This window comes from Muscardinus avellanarius (genome assembly GCF_963383645.1).
Source record: "Muscardinus avellanarius genome assembly, chromosome: 18".
In the NCBI taxonomy this organism is placed as follows: domain Eukaryota; kingdom Metazoa; phylum Chordata; class Mammalia; order Rodentia; family Gliridae; genus Muscardinus; species Muscardinus avellanarius.
The window spans coordinates 47458427-47474838 of NC_137804.1; the positions used below are offsets into that span (position 1 = coordinate 47458427).

The 16412-nt window shown below is 42.6% G+C and overlaps 1 protein-coding gene across 1 annotated transcript; it reads left to right on the forward strand.

Moving 5' to 3' along the window:
- Positions 1 to 250: 250 nt before the first annotated feature.
- LOC308276734 (vomeronasal type-2 receptor 116-like) lies at positions 251 to 16163 on the forward strand (the record flags this gene model as incomplete). Its single annotated transcript, XM_080715574.1, has 8 exons — positions 251 to 387; positions 2002 to 2293; positions 3438 to 3522; positions 6109 to 6155; positions 7675 to 8481; positions 10022 to 10249; positions 14842 to 14854; positions 15211 to 16163. The coding sequence occupies 8 exons, from the start codon at positions 251 to 253 to the stop codon at positions 16161 to 16163; spliced, it is 2562 nt and encodes an 853-aa protein (XP_080571700.1).
- Between the last annotated feature and the right edge of the window lie 249 nt (positions 16164 to 16412).

Consider the following 16412-nt stretch of genomic DNA (forward strand, 5'->3'; position numbering starts at 1 on the left):
CTCAGCTTCGTGACTCCCTTGGCACACCCTTTACTTCTCCCTGTGTCTTTGCTGGGAAGCCTGTCTGCACACTTTGCACAAGTTCAGGACATCTGACAACAGGGGGACGCCATTGTGCCTGCACAGACGACACCTGCATCCTGCTCCTCAACTGAGCAGCTCAACCTGAAAGCAGCACTGTCCATATATGGGGGAGCCTGAGATGTCCTTCTCTCTGTCTCTCTTCTTCCTGATTTTGCAGCCCTTGCACATGCCCTCATCCTCCAAGGAAGACTACTTCATGATGTGTTGGAAATACCGGAGGCCGAATATCCAGAAAGAAGGAGACCTGGTGCTGGGGCTCTTTTTCCAACTTTACTATGCAACGCAGGATTTCTCCATGGTCTGGTAATCTTTAATGAAATCAAGGGGCAGACAACCTGCTATATAAGTTCCACTCTAAACCAGTGTTATGCTTGCCCGTGGATGTGTGATTTTCTGTGTGTTTAATGTCTTCTTTTTGGCTCTGGGGATTGGATCCAGGGGCATTCGTTCTCTGAGCTACACCCCAGTTCTATTTTTAATCCTTATTTAGAAACAGGGTCTCACTTTGATGCAAAGGGACTCACTAAGAAGCTAGGGCTGTCTGCAAGGCAAGATTCTCCTGTCTTAGCCTCCCCAAAACTGCGATTGCAAGCTTGTGCCTCAACCCTGGCTTGCTGATATTTATTTTTGTAAAAAAAAAATCCTCAGAAACTTAGCAAAGCTCTCTTTTAGGAAAGTAAATTAAATTAAAAGGGCTGGGATATTTTTCACAGGTATAAAGCCCCTAGGATCGATCTCCATTGCCCCAGGAAAAATAAAAAAAAAGGTTTGGATGTATCTTAAAGGTAGAGTGGCGCTGGTTTTCATACAAATAATCACACACTCACACACACACACACACACACACACGATAAAAGCTTTTTATTAAATGAATTATTTCAGAAATATAAGCCTTTGAGAGGTAGCTCTAAAATCCAAGAACTACTTTTGGTAAATCTAGGTAGAAAAATAGCAGAGAAAGGGCAGAATAGAGGAAGAAGTTTCAAGGAACATTCTCTACAAAGAAAGTCCAGGAACAAAAAAAGATGTCGAAACCTACATAAATGAATTATAGGTCCTGAATAATGTGTTCACATTTGAAGAAAAACATTATGACCGGCCGGCTCTCTTAACTGTCTGTGGATTAGATTATAACAGCTCTGTACAGCATCAGCTGCTCAGAATCCATCTGGGAACCTGGGAAAGGGGAAACTGTTCCCAAAGCTTTGGTCAGCAGGCAGCACAGAGGCTGGCTAAGGATTCCTGAACACAGGGAGAACCAGCACTGCTTCTGGCTTGGTTCTGCTCTAAGAGGAAAAGGAGCACAGGTTTGTCCGAGCTGGCTTCTTGGCTCATGGCTATAATCTCAGCATTTGGGAGACAGAGACAGGAAAATAACAGGTTCAGTGCAGGTCTCAGAAACTTAGTGAAACTCTTGGTACACTACAGAGACCTATTTTCAAGAAAAAACTATTATGTGGAGAGGGTGTGGCTTAATGGTAGAAAGCCTAGGTTCTGCTTGGGTTCAATCCTCAGCATCATAAAACAAGAGGGTTTATGAAAAAGGATGTGAGTCACACTCACTCATTTCCCTAACAACTTCCTGCTACTGTTGTGCCCATCAATTCACCTTGAATTTATAGAAACTTCAGCAAAGTGGTCCAGTTGATAGCAATAGCATCCAGCACATCTCCACCTCAGCCTACTCCAAATGACTCACAAATTTCTCAAAGTTAAGGATACAGTTTGCTTCTCAAAATCCAAGAGCCATTTCAAGATCATCTACTACCCTATGAACATTACATGCACAGAGTCCAAAGGCCAGGGCCACCTCTGCATTGCCTCCTGGATCTAGTCTGTCTGGTGCTGATGCTGGCTCAGGACTTGCCCCTGAACCTCCTGACCTCACTTTCTCCCTGATGCTGCTCCTCTGTCCAGGTGGCTTTGGAAGAAATACCAACACGTGCTGGCCTTTTACTTCACCATCGAGGAGATCAACAGGGACCCGCACCTGCTCCCCAACCTGACCTTGGGGTTTCAGCTTTACAATGTCTACTCCAGTGAACACAAGACCCTTCATGACACTCTGATGTGGCTGTCAGGTGGTGACGTATTTCTCCCCAACTACGTGTGCAAGAGCAAGTACAGTCCTGTTGCCGCCATCGCTGGGACCTCGCCAACATTTTCAGCTGAGATTGGAGCCCTGTTGCAGCTCTACAGAACCCCTCAGGTAAGTTGGCCAAGAATTCTGTAAAGAAATGTGCAGATTTCCCCTAGTGCTTGTTTCTACTGTGTGATCAAGACAAAGTGGAATTTGAGTGTTTATTACTCATGAGGGTTCAGGTGATTGGGTCTCAGTGAATTCCCAAATGCTTGAGACTATCATTAGTGTGAGGAGAAAGATGAAGAAGGAGCTCTTGCTATTAAGCATCTAAGTAAGCACGATATGGAGCTCATCTGTGATCCCAGTACTTGGGAGGCTGTGTGAGCAGGACCACAGGTTGGAGACCAGGCTCAGAAACATAATGTGTCCCTAGGCAACTCAGTGAGATTCTGTTTGCAAATGAAAAATTTTGCTTAGCTGGGAATGTAGCTCAGAGGTAGAATGCCCTTGAGCTCAATCCCCAATGCAAATATAAATAAATAAATAAATAAATAAATAAATAAATAAATAAGTCTCAGCTATATATTAGTCTCCCACACACTGGGAAGATTGACTCCCGATGGCTCATACCTGTGAGCCTCCCTGGAGACGACATCAGCATAGAGACTGTCCACACAGGATATGACAACTTCAGATGCCTCCACCAGAGACTGTCAGGTGTAGGGAGAGCAGTTCCTGGGCATCTGGCTGGCATCTGAAGCAACAATAAAGTCCATTGTGCCTCTAAGGATCCCAAGGAGAGCGGAGGCTCAGAGAAATCCAACCTGGGGCTTACCCACAGCCTCTGCCCAGCCTGCCTCGCTCATGTCCATCCAAGCAGATCTCTTGAGAGCCCATCCAGTGACATTTCCCCTAAAGCATATATTTTGGGATTCACTATTACACACCAGCCACCTGGAAAAGTGAGATATGGATGGCTGAAGTGGTTGTGCGCATAGTCTTGGGAATTATATCTGTCTCTAGATCCCCCATCTCACTTGCTGCTTTCTCCTGCCATGAGCTGTGAGCTCTGTCCCTCTGCCATGTCTTGTCACCAAAGTCTCTGCCTTGGAGACTTCTGAACATGGATAGAGGAATGGCAACTCCAGAACCTCTAAATCTGTGAACCTAGTAGACCTTTCCTCATCTCAGCTCTTCTCATCAGGCCCTTTGGTCAGAGTGATGACAGAGCTGAGGAATCAGACCTCACAAAGTCACTGCTTCTTTGCAGGAAGCTCTGGAAACACTTCTAACAATCAGGATGGTGTCACTGCCAAACACAGGCAGTAGCTTAGAAGCATTGTGTTCAGGGAGAAGTAAGCTTGAGAAACCCAGATAGTATAAATGGAAGTAATCCTTAAGATGATCTAAGTCATCACGTTCATAATTGAAGTCCAGACTATCAGTAGGTCAGTGTAGTAAGAAGACATTCCATCATTGGTGTGCACAGGCAGCATGGGTGGCTGGTGCTGGCTCTGCTTCACAAGAGTAAAATACAATAAGCTACCTCAGTGCTGCACCCCACACCATACCTCCTTATACCCAGGCAGGAGGTGAAAGCAGTTGCAGATTTCACCTTTCCATTTATTTGCCTTTGTATTTTATTTTATTTTATTTATTTTATTTTTTTAATTTATTTTTATTGGTGTACTGTATTCATACATCATAATGGTATAAAGATAAAACTTTTGTAGACATACATGCACACATCGCCCAGTTAGCCCCTTCCCGATCCCCACCCATTCCCTCCCCATCCCTCCTTCCCATGCTTGACTTAGTGGTTGAAATCTAGTATTCTAGCAATTTATCCAATATTAAAAATGATAATCTCACATAACAGTTTCATTTGTCTGATACCAAGCTTTTGATGACTTAACGATAACATTTCAATATTTCTTTTTGCTTTCTTTCTTACCAGAGAATATTTTTTAGGTGAAACTATCATACATTTATTTATTTTTCAGAAAAAATCTATCCTGATATGGAATATGGACTCTAGATACCCAAAATAATCTCGAAGGAGAACAAAGCTAGAAGATGTATATTTTCTGATTTCAAACCATATAAAGCTACAATAATTGAAACTGTATAGTACTGTTCTAAAGGCAGATATATAAATCATTGGAGTTAAATAAAAGGCTAGAGATAAATTATTCCATATATTGTCAAGTTATTTTTGACATTGTTTACATGAACTTTTGGTGGAGGAAATACAAATCTTTTAACTAAATATTGTTGAAAAATAATAATTACATGAAAAATAATAAAATTGGACCCTTACCTAACACCATATACAAATATTAACTCAAAATAGATAAAAGACCTAAATATACATCTTAAGACTATAAACTTTTAGGAGAAAATCTGGGTCATTAAACCTCACAACATTGTAATTGGCAGTGATTTCTTGGATATTATTTCAATGGCACAGGCAACAGAAGAGTATACAAACTCCCTAAAAAATAAAAAAAATATTGTGTATCCAAAGACAATGCAAACAGAGTTAAAAGTTACTGATAAAATGGGATAAAATATTTCCAAATGCTATGTCTGAAGGTATATTAATATTCCAACTAGAAATCCTAAAAATTAGCAACAATTAAAGCAAACAATACAATTTAGAGATAGGTAAAAGACTAACATAAATAATGAATCTCCACAGATAACCAATCTTAGTTGTCTGTTGGATGGAAAATCTTGTTTCTCTGGTTCTGGTGTGTGTTACCTATTTCATCTTTGTAGTTAATCTCTTTGAGTATTTTCTCTAGCGCTGGTTTTGAAGACATAAATTCCTTGAGTTTCTGTTTGTCATGGAAGCTTCTTATTTCCCCATCTAATTTGATAGAAAGTTTTGCTGGGTAGGAAATTTTTGTCTGGAATTTGTTTTCTTTCAGAGTTTGGAATATGTTACTCCAAGCCCTTCTGGCTCTCATGACTTGGTTTGGGAAGTCTGGAGTGATTCTAATTGGTTTGCCTCTGAATGTTACTTGGCCCTTTGTTTTTGTTGCCTTTAAGATTCTCTGCTTGGCTTCCACATTGGTCATTTTGACAATTATGTGGCGTGGGGAATCTTCTTCTCCGATACTCTCTAAAGGAAGTTCTATAAGTTTCCTGAACCTGTGTATCAACCTCTTGCTCTATGTTTGGAAAATTTTCTGCTATTACTTCCTTGAAGAGATTGCTGATCCCTTTGGTATCACCTTCTTTTCCCTCCTCTATTCCCATTATTTTTAGGTTGGCTCTCTTAAAATGGACCCATATTTCTTCAATGTCAGATTCCTGCTGTCAGATTTTTTTTTCTAAGTTAGAAACTATACGCTCATTTTTGGAGTGATCATCTTCTAAGAGCGTGATTCTATTCTCCATGTGGTCTAATCGGTTGTTTGTACTTTGAATTGAGGCCTTTACTTCATTAATTGCATCCTTTATCTCTTTTTGGCTCTCTCTGAATTCTTTTTGAAACCCCTCTATTATTTCTACAGTTATTTTCCTGATTTGATCTTCTAGAAATCTCTGTATTTCTGTTTTATTGGGTTCTGATGTTGTGGGGTTGTGGGCATTCATTGCTCCATTGTTATTCCTCTTTCCCATGATTTTGGAAGTTTGTGCCTTCTCTGGGTTCTTCCCTTGGGTCACTATGACTTCACTTAAGGTGCTCTGGATCTCGAGTCTGTGGTATCTCAGTCCCCACTACTCCTCTACTGGGTTGTATCACAGAGTGTCAGACCCACGGAGTCTATCGAGGCTGCTTTAGACCATGGGGGGGTGCCAGGTTAGGCGTTCTCCTATGGTGTGATATCTCTGCCACCGCCCCTCCCCCACTGGGTCAATTCCCTGGGAGTACAGTACTGGAATTTCTCCTCTAGGGGCAACAATTTGACTCACCGTTGTTGAGTGCGCAGATGGAGCTGTAGTGGACTCGGTGAATCCACTGCTGATGCTGCCGGTGGTAATATGGCGCCGCTGCTATGCCCTGGGCCATGAGGCTGGCGTATTTCTTTTCCGTTTTTGAGCTCCGCTCTGAGTCCCTGCAGGGTGTGCTGAGCCCAGCCTCTGGGAGCTTTAGATACTCCCTGTGCCGAGAAATCTGCCGAATTCCTCCTGGCTGATCCGCAGCGGCTCACCTCGGCTCACTGTCCACCACTCCTCTCTGGAGCCTGGTGGGCTGTTGAGTGCATTGGTCTGGTGCCATCTGGTGAGCTCGCTGCTGCCGCCGGCAGAAAGGCGCTGTTACCACATCCTCGGCTGTGAGGCTGGCGTATCTCCTCTCTGGCTCTGAGCTCCGTTCTGAGTTCCCCTCCTCTCTGGAGCCTGGTGCTGCAAGAGAAAATTTCACCTGCTGCTTCGTGCTGCGGCTCCGGCTGCAGCACTGCGGTCTGGTTGCCTTCTGGTGTCTCGTTTTTCCAGCCCTCTTTTTCTCTGTCCCATGTAATTACATTTTTTGTTTCTCTGCTGATGGTGTTTTCTGGCTATGAAAGGCGCTGATTTTGTGGTAATAGAGATTGGTTGTTAGCAGAGCTCATAAGCCCCGCTTTTCTCTGTCGCCATCTTCCCAGAAGTCTATATACCTTTTTAAATTGTGATACTGTGCACCAAATCCAGGGGCATTCTCCTTCTAAGTAACACCCCAAGACCCATTTTATTTTTATTTTGAATTAGAGCCTAACTAAGGTGCAGAGGCTGACTGAGAACCTGTGATCCTCCTTTCTCAGTCAACCAAGTACAGGGATTATGATTGTATGTCAGTGTGGATCCTTTTCACTTTTTAAAGGTAAGAACACTCAGACATAGTGTTTTTTTCTGCCCACAATGAGCGAACAGATAAGGTCTATAGGTCTTCCCCTCGACTCAAAAGTATTTTATTCAGTTGAATTTCTTCTCTCTCTCTCTCTCTCTCTCTCTCTCTCTCTCTCTCTCTCTCTCCCTCCCTCCCTCCCTCCCTCTCCTTCCTTTCCCTTTCCCTCTCCCTTTCTCTCTATGATTTGAACTTGGGGAGATTCTCTTCTAGGACAGAGAACTTGTATATTTTGTTAGTTATTATTTTTATTTTTTTTTGTACTGGAGACTGAACTCAGAAGTATTCTGCCTTCAAAGTATACCCCCAAGTTTATTTTTTATTTTGTATTTGAAATCATGGTCTCACTGAGTTGCAGAGGGCCTCACTAAGTAGTTGAGGCTGTCTGAAAACCGCGATCTTCATGTCTCAGCCTCCCAAGTGTTGCAATTACAAATGTGTGCCACCAAACCTGGCTCATTTTTTTTCTTTGAAACAAGGCCTTGTCAATTTCCTGGTGCTGGTCTCCAATGTGCAATCCTCCTTTCTGAGCCTCACAATGACAGAGGTCACTGATGTGCGCAACTTTGCTTGTCTGATTAGCCCTGTAATGTACAGATGTCTAATTCCTTTCTCAGGAGAAACAAACCCAAGGCCCAATAAACTCAGAATCATATTTTGTTTGCTTTATCAGATCACGTATGGACCTTTTGATCCCATGCTAAGTGACAAAAACCAGTTCCCATCACTCTACCAGATGGCCCCAGAGGACAGCTCTCTGGTCCATGCAGTGGTCTCATTACTGTTGCATTTTGGCTGGACTTGGGTGGCCATCTTCATATCTGATGACTTGAAAGGAGAACAGTTCCTTCAGGCTCTGAATGTGGATATGGTGAAAAAAGATATCTGTGTGGCCTTAACAGAAAGGCTCCCTGCCCTTAAGAAAGTAGATACAACACGTATCCTCTCTGCCCTGAGCAGGCTCAGCATTCCACCTGCAAATGTGCATATACTCTATGGAGAAGCAGAGAGTCTCATCATAGTGGACCTTGTGGGAGCTTTTCTTCTCACCATGGGAAAGGTGTGGATCATGGCAGACAAGTGGGATATCACTGTGTTAGAGATGCATCAAATATTGCATTCTTTCCATGGAAGCTTCTCATTTTCACAACACAAACGAGAAATCCCTGGCTTCCACAACTTTCTCAAGACTGTCACCCCTTCCCAGTACCCAGATGATTTTTTCTTCAGTAAATTTTGGACTTCCCATTTTAACTGCTCACCCACTGGCTCATCATGTGGGAAGATTGGAGAGTGTGAACCAAATACCTCCTTAGAGACTATGGCACAATATAGCGACATCATGATGTTATCTGATTCCAGCTATTTCCTCTATAATGCCGTGTATGCCGTGGCCCACGTCCTCCATGAGGTGCTTGTGGAGAGAATAGCACAGGGATCTCCAGAGGATGCAGAGCAGCCCAGGCCCCCTCCATGGCAGGTAAGCCTTCCTCAGTAGCAAGCAAGGGCTGAGCACCTGTAGGTACCCACATAGTGAGGGGCATTCTGACTGTTTTCATTTCTAGACCAGCAGGATCTGGCAACAAAGAACGTGGGCACTTTCACACTGACTCTAGGTGTAGCTGGGACTTTACACATGTGGGGAGAATTCTGCTTCTGGGAGCTTCCATCTCAGACTATTTAATTAGAAAACTGACCAGGATATCATTTTCTATTGCAGGATAAATTGCTTTCAAATATGTGAACACAATTTGTAAATGAGAGGATGATTAAAATTTCTCTGATCTGCACTTTTTTTTAGAATGTATCTAATGCCAGGAGATATAGACTCAGTGCCCATGTCTGATTCTGGGTACTTTGCATCAAAAAATTGGACTCTACCCATTTAGGCTCTATTGCTTTATATCTTGATTACATATAAGTTATGACTCTGGGAAATGAATTGTTCTTAAGCCTCCTCCTCTCCTTTCTCTTTCTCCTCCTTCTTATTGTTCCATATTATTTTCAAAGTCAGGACACCTCCAGCTCTAAATGTTTTTAAATATCTCTCAAGTTTTATATTAATTTTGATACATGGTTTCAAAAGTTTTTGAGAGCCTCACTGAGAGTCTGATGTGGGCCTTGAATTCTCGATCCACCCGTTCAGCCTCCCAAATACTTGGTAACAGGAATGTGCCATTGCATCTAGTTTAGAGATTATTAATTTCCCAAAACTTAAAAATCAGCTGCAATGTAGCTTTTGGCTCCACTTCTACGTAGGAGACCATGTATGTTTCCTATCATCTCAGACTGCCCACCAGATTTGAGATGGATGTTTATTGATTTTAATCCTAACTGATCTGAATCTATAGTCTGTGTATAAAATACATTTATCAACTAATTAACAATAATCAACATCACTAATCAGAATCCTGGAATATCTAAATAAGTTTACTCTGAAGATAAAGGCAAATATGTAAAAAGCAATGTCAGAATGTCTCAACTACCATCTAATTTCTATTTTTCCTATAATAATGTTAAATGTGCCATTTGGTTCTTATGATATGTTGGTACTTTGAAAAGGAGGTCACTGTGTCCAGGTGAATTGCAAAGGTGTGCCACCACATTTGGCATTCTTTCTGTTTTGATGAGGTGTGACATGCACACACCAGTCGTCCCTCCCCAGAATGCAGGTTCTGAAAAGCCCCACCACTCTTGGGGCCTTACTAAGTTCAAGGATTAGCTTCCAAGCTGCTCCAAATAGGCTTTGCTGGTCAGGGTTGGGCAGATCCTCTTCCAGTGCCACCCTCTTGACACATCCTAGAATCCCTGGACTCCAGGGCTCCACCCCTGTGCCCATGGGAGAACTCTTCCCTTCCCTAGAGCCCACGAGAGGTGACCATTGAAACATACTGACCAGTATCTTTCCCCAGGAGGAATTGAGTCTAGAGAGGTGGGAAGAAGGACTGCCTAGGAATTAAGGGCTTTCTACCTTCCATTTGTCTGCACACCTCATTGCCACATCAATGCCTCTCCTCCAGCTCCATCCACTCCTGAAGAAACTCCAGTTTACCAACAGTGCAGGACAGCTCATATCCTTAGACAAGAAAGGAAACAATGCGGCCATGTATGATATCCAGAATGCTGTGAATTTCCCTGGTGGTCTTGGGTTGCTGGTTAAAGTAGGGGAGTTTGCCTCTGGAAGTCTCCTCCATCAAGGCTTGGTCATCAATGAAGAGATCATAGAGTGGCCTATTGGCTTCACACAGGTATGATTCTGTTTCCTTACTGAATAAACAAAGAGGATCATGAGTATAGTCGGGGCAAGGTGTGATGGAACATGTGTGTAACCGTAGTAACTTGGGATGCTGATCCAGGAAGATTGCAGGTTCCAGGACAGCCTGAACAACATAGCAAGACTGTTTCAAAGACATAAAGAAAAGGAAACACAAACATAAAAATAAAATAGAGCTAGCTCAGTTGTAGACTCTCCCTGGCTTCAATCAGTAGTACCACAATAAAAAAAATGAATTGATGGACTTTCGGGAAGATGGCGACCGAGAAAAGCAGCGTTTACGAGCCTTGCTAAAACTCGATCTCTATTTCCACAAAATCAGTGCTTTTCATAGCCTGAAAATGCCATCAGCATAGAAATAAAAAATGTAAACACAAGGAATAGAGAAAAATAAAAGACTAGAAGAACAACCAGAGACCAGAAATCAAGCTCGCAATGTGCAGCGGGGCCATGCCGGCACCATCGTCCCTCACAGCACCAGGATGCAGAGAGGAAAGGTAAAGAAGAAGCTGAAGTGAGCAGCTGCGTATCACTCGGGTGTAATTCAGCAGTTCTTTCAGCGCAAATAACGTCTAAAACTCCCAGTGGTCAAGCTCATCACGCCTTCCAGAGACTCAGAACAGAGCTCAAAACCAGAATAGAAATACGCCAGCCTCACGGCCAAGGGCATGGCAGCGGCGCCATATTGCCAGCAGCTCCAGCCTCACAGCCGAGGGCCTGGCAGCAGCTCTATATTTACAGCAGCTCTAGCCTCATGGCCGAGGGCATGGCAGTGGTGCCATATTGCCAGCAGTGGCAGCAGGTTCACAGCACTCTCAACAGCTACTGATCAACACACACAATAATTGTGAGTGTAATTGTGGCCCCTAAAGGAAAAATCCATGTACTGCATGCCCAGGGACTTTGATAATCTCCCTGGGTCTGAGATTTTGCAGTCTAATCCAGTGAAGGAGTAGCAGTGGCAGAGATACCACACCCTAGTCGCAGCTCCCCATGGGAAAACACCCAGCCCAGCACCCCCATGGTCTTGTGCTGAGTTGATTTACTCCCTGGGTCTGAGACTTTGCGATGCAACCCATAAAGGAGTAGTGGCAGCTGAGGTTACCATAGACTAGAGACAGAGCATGCTAAGGGAAGTTGTAGTGACCCAGGGAAGGCACAAAATTCTGAAATCATGGGAAAGAGGAACAATAATAGAGCAATGAATGCCCACAACCCCATATTATCAGAAACTGATAACACAGAAATTCAGAGATCTCCAGAAGATCAAATCAAGAATATAACTGTAGAAATAATACAGGACATTCTAAAAGAATTTAGAGGGACTCTAAAAGACATAAAGGATGCAATCATTGAGGTAAAGACCTCAATTCAAAGTAAAAACAATCGATTAGACCACATGGAGAATAGAATCTCGCTCCTAGAAGAGGATTACTCCAAAAACAAACGCATAATTTATAACTTAGAAAAAAAATCAGACAGCAGGAATCTGACATTGAAGAAATATGAGCCCATTTTAAAAGAGCTAACCTAAGAACAATCAGAATAGAGGAGGGAAAAGAAGGTGAAACCAAAGGGATCAATAATCTCTTTAAAGAAATAATAGCAGAATATGTTTCAAGCATAGAACAAGAGGTTGATACACAGGTCCAGGAAACTTATAGAACTCCCTTAGACAGGATCAGAAAAGAGGTTCCCCATGCCACATAATTGTCAAAATGACCAATGTGGAAGTCAAGCAGAGAATCTTAAAGGCAACAAAAACAAAAGGCCAAGTAACATTCAGAGGCAAATGAATTAGAATCACTCCCGACTTCCCAAACCAAGTCATGAAAGCCAGAAGGGCTTGGAGTAATATATTACAAACTCTGAAAGGAAACAACTTCCAGCCAAAAATTTCCTACCCAGAAAAACTTTCTATCAAATTAGATCGGGAAATGAGAAGCTTCCATGACAAACAGAAACTCAAGGAATTTATGTCTTCAAAATCAGTGCTAGAGAATATACTCAAAGAGATTAACTACAATGAAGAAATAGGTAATACACACCAGAACCAGAGAAACAAGATTTTCCATCCAGCAGACAACTAAGATTGGTTATCTGTGGAGATTCATTATTTATGTTAGTCTTTTACCTATCTCTAAATTGTATTGTTTGCTTTTATTGTTGCTAAATTTTAGGATTTCTATTTGGAATATTAATATACCTTCAGGTATAGAATTTGGAAATATTTTATCCCATTCTATAAGTAACTTTTAACTCTGTTTACATTGTCTTTGGATGTACAATTTTTTTTATTTTTTAGGAAGTTTGTTTGTTTACTATTTTGTTTCCTGTGCCTTTGAAATCATATCCAAGAAATCACTGCACATTTCAATGTTGTGAAGTTTTATGACCCAGATTTTCTCCTAAAAGTTTATAGTCTAAAGATTTATATTTAGGTCTTTTATCTAATTTGAGTTAATATTTGTATATGGTGTTAGGTAAGGGTCCAATTTTATTATTTTTCATGTAATTATTATTTTTCAACAATATTTAGTGAAAAAATTACTATTTTCTTCACCAAATGTTCTTGGAAACCTTGACAACAATAACTTGACCATATATGGAATAATTTATTTCTAGGCTTTTTATTTTACTCCACTGGTTTATATATCTGCCTTTATAGCAGCACTACACTGTTTCAATTATTTTAGCCTTATGAGGTTTGAAATCAGAAAAAGTACTGAAAGACCCCCGCAGAGGGGAGACCCTCAATCAAGCCTTGGGATACGCGAGTCCAAGTACACACGAGAGACTTTTTTCCTTGATGCAAAAAACAAAAGGTTTATTAAGAAGCCAGTGCACTGGGGCTGACTCGTATAGGAGTTCGGCCCCGAGCGACTGAAACAGAGGGTATTTATAAGGAAAAAACCACTAGTTAGGGGGGTTTGGGCCAGATTGCATGCGTTTACAGAAAATTACAGAAACATTTGAAAAGTACATTCTGTAGTCAAGTGTTAGATAAGATACCAGGTGTAGTCAGCAGGTTCTCGGCACAGGGCGCGCTGACCCGCTCAGTATAGATAAGATGCTAGGTAGGTTCCTGGAACAGGGTGGGCTTATTGCATATTTCTCATTCTTGAGCCTATACTTCTTAAGCTGCAGTAAAAATATTTTTTCTTTTTAACTATTAGCTGGCTGCTAGGGGCTTATAATTTTTCTTTTAAAATGGAGCCTTTCAGCACATCTTCTAGCTTTGTTCTTTTTTGAGATTGAGTATTAGAGTTCATATTTTATGTTAGGATAGGTTTTTTCTGAAAAATAAATAAATAAATGTATGATAGTTTCACATTAAAAAAATAAAAAATATCCTCTAGTAAGAAAGAAAGCAAAAAGAAATACTGAAATGTTATCTCTAAGTCATCAAAAGCTTGGTATCAGACAAATGAATCTGTTATGTGAGATTATCATTGTTAATTCTGGATAAATTGCTATAATACTAGATGTCAACCACTAAGCCAAGCATGGGAAGGAGGGATGGGGAAGGAATGGGGTGGGAATTAGATAGGGGCTAACTAAGCGAAGTGTGCATGTATGTCTACAAAAGTTTTTTTTATCCTATTATGATGTATGAATACAGTGCACCAATAAAAAAATTAAGAAACAAACACACAAACAAGAAAATAACTTTTTATCTTATAACTAATCTGTATCACTCTCTCTAAATGAACTCTGGTTCATGCACATTATAAAAAAATAAATTGATAAATAAAAAATAAACAAATAGGGTCTTGAAGTGCTTAGGGTACAGCTCAGGGGTATAGCTCTTGCCCAGCATGCTCAAGGCTCTGTGTTCAATTCCAGTTACTTCAAAAGTAGTTAAGTAATAAGAGTCCTGAGGTGATGTCAAGTGTGAATCCTTTATCTCAGCACCAAGTGGTGTGTCACAACTCTGAGTTTCTCTGTAGATTTGATGTAGAGATAGAGATACAGTGAGAGAGATAGGGAGAGAGAGAGAGGGAGAGAGAGAGTCAGTCCACAATCCACATCAAAGATGAAACTCTATAATATTCTCAGGCATACCACCTGAAAGAACCACAGAGAATCTTATACAGAAAGGAGGTAACATAAAAAGAGAGAGAAGCCTGGGTGTGTGGCTGGTGATGTCTAAACCCAACATGATCCTGTGCCATGGTGACATTTGGTGATAACTTGAGGAGAGACAGCAGCTCAGCATAGGAGCCCTGAATCAGGTGTCTCTGTAGGATCCAATGGTGACCTTTGGTGTTATGAGAGATGACCTTCTCTTTCAGGTCAAAGTTCTTTCTCATTTGGAGAGAGATTCTGACTTACTGTTAAAGTAGATAATAACGCAGCACATACTAAGCATCACCTGGTTTCCCTCAGACTCCTCAGTCTGTGTGCAGCCAGAACTGTGGCCCAGGATTCAGGAGAATCCCCCAGGAAGGAAGACCTGTCTGCTGTTTTACCTGTGTTCTATGCCCAGAGGGACACATTTCCAATAAAACAGGTAAAAGTTCACAGCCACCCTACAGTAATCTCTGTCACATTTCTCAGGCATAGGAGGTGCTGTATGGTATAGGAAGTTGACCTCTGGGTTGAGCATGTATCAGGAAAGCTTTCTGCTGATGGCTCTGGGTCAGTGTTATAAGCATGGCAGTCCTCCAGTCATGAGAAAACCCAAGGTGAAGGAGGGGACTTGGTGACATGACTGAGCCACAGGAAGAGCCACCTGGACACACAGTGAGCTCAGTGTCCCTGGGAGGGTGGATTCAGCATTCTCCTGTCAGAGATGGCACAGACTGCTCAGGGGCTTCTCTTGAACATCAGGGGCATCCTGTCCTCACTGTAACATTTTAGTGGTGACTGTGGACTTAGATATGGCAAATAGGACACATCAATAACTATGAACTACTGATGTTTCCCTTCCAGAATCAGAACAGTGTACCCAGTGCCCCCTGCATGAGTACCCAAACACAGAGAAGAGTCTCTGCCTCCCGAAGGTGGTGGCCTTCCTGGCTTATGAGGACCCCTTGGGTATGGCTCTGGCCTGTGCTGCTCTGGGCTTCTCTGCACTCACAGCTGGGGTGCTTGGGGTTTTTTTGAAGCACAACAACACTGTAATCGTCAAGGCCAACAACCGTGCTCTCAGCTATGTCCTGCTCATCTCCCTCGCCTTCTGCTTCCTCTGCTCCTTGCTCTTCATTGGCTGTCCCAACATGGCCACCTGCATCCTCCAGCAGATTACCTTTGGAGTTGGGTTCACTGTGGCTGTTTCCACTGTCTTGGCTAAAACGGTCACTGTGGTTCTAGCCTTCAAAGCCACTGGTCCTGGGAGAAGGATGAGGCAGCTGCTGGTGTCAGGGGCTCCTAATTTCATCATACCTATATGCTCCCTGATCCAAGTGATGCTCTGTGCAATCTGGCTGGGAACCTCTCCTCCCTTTGTTGACAGTGATGCACTCTCTGAACATGGCCACATCTTCATTGTGTGCAACAAGGGCTCAGTCATCGCCTTCTACTGTGTTTTGGGATATCTGGGTACCCTGGCCCTGGGGAGCTTCACTGTGGCTTTCCTGGCCAGGAACCTGCCTGACACCTTCAACGAAGCCAAGTTCCTGACCTTCAGCACACTGCTGTTCTGCAGTGTCTGGGTCACCTTCCTCCCTGTCTACCACAGCAGCAAGGGGAAGGCCATGGTGGCCGTGGAGGTCTTCTCCATCTTGGCCTCCAGTGCGGGGCTCCTGGGCTGCATCTTTGCCCCCAAGTGCTACATCATTCTCCTAAGACCTGAGAAGAACTCTCTGAAAGGTCTGAAGAACAGAAGTTCTAGGAGAAATAAGATTTCTGAGGACTTTTCTCATAAATCTCCCTCTCTTTTTTAAAGCTTGAGACAAAAATCTAGCCTGGTTGAGTTTTTGTATTGTCTTCCTGTCTTCCTTCTCCTTCTAGATATTGAGGATTGAGCCCAGGGGCATTCTACCACTGAGGTACATTCCCAATTTTTGTGTGTGTGTGTTTAAACCGGTCTCTGTAAGTTTCTGAGAGCCTTGCTAAGTTGCTGATGCTGTCCTGGAACCTACTATGCTCTGGTTGCAGCCTCCCAGGTACTGGGAAGACAGGTGTGTGCCACC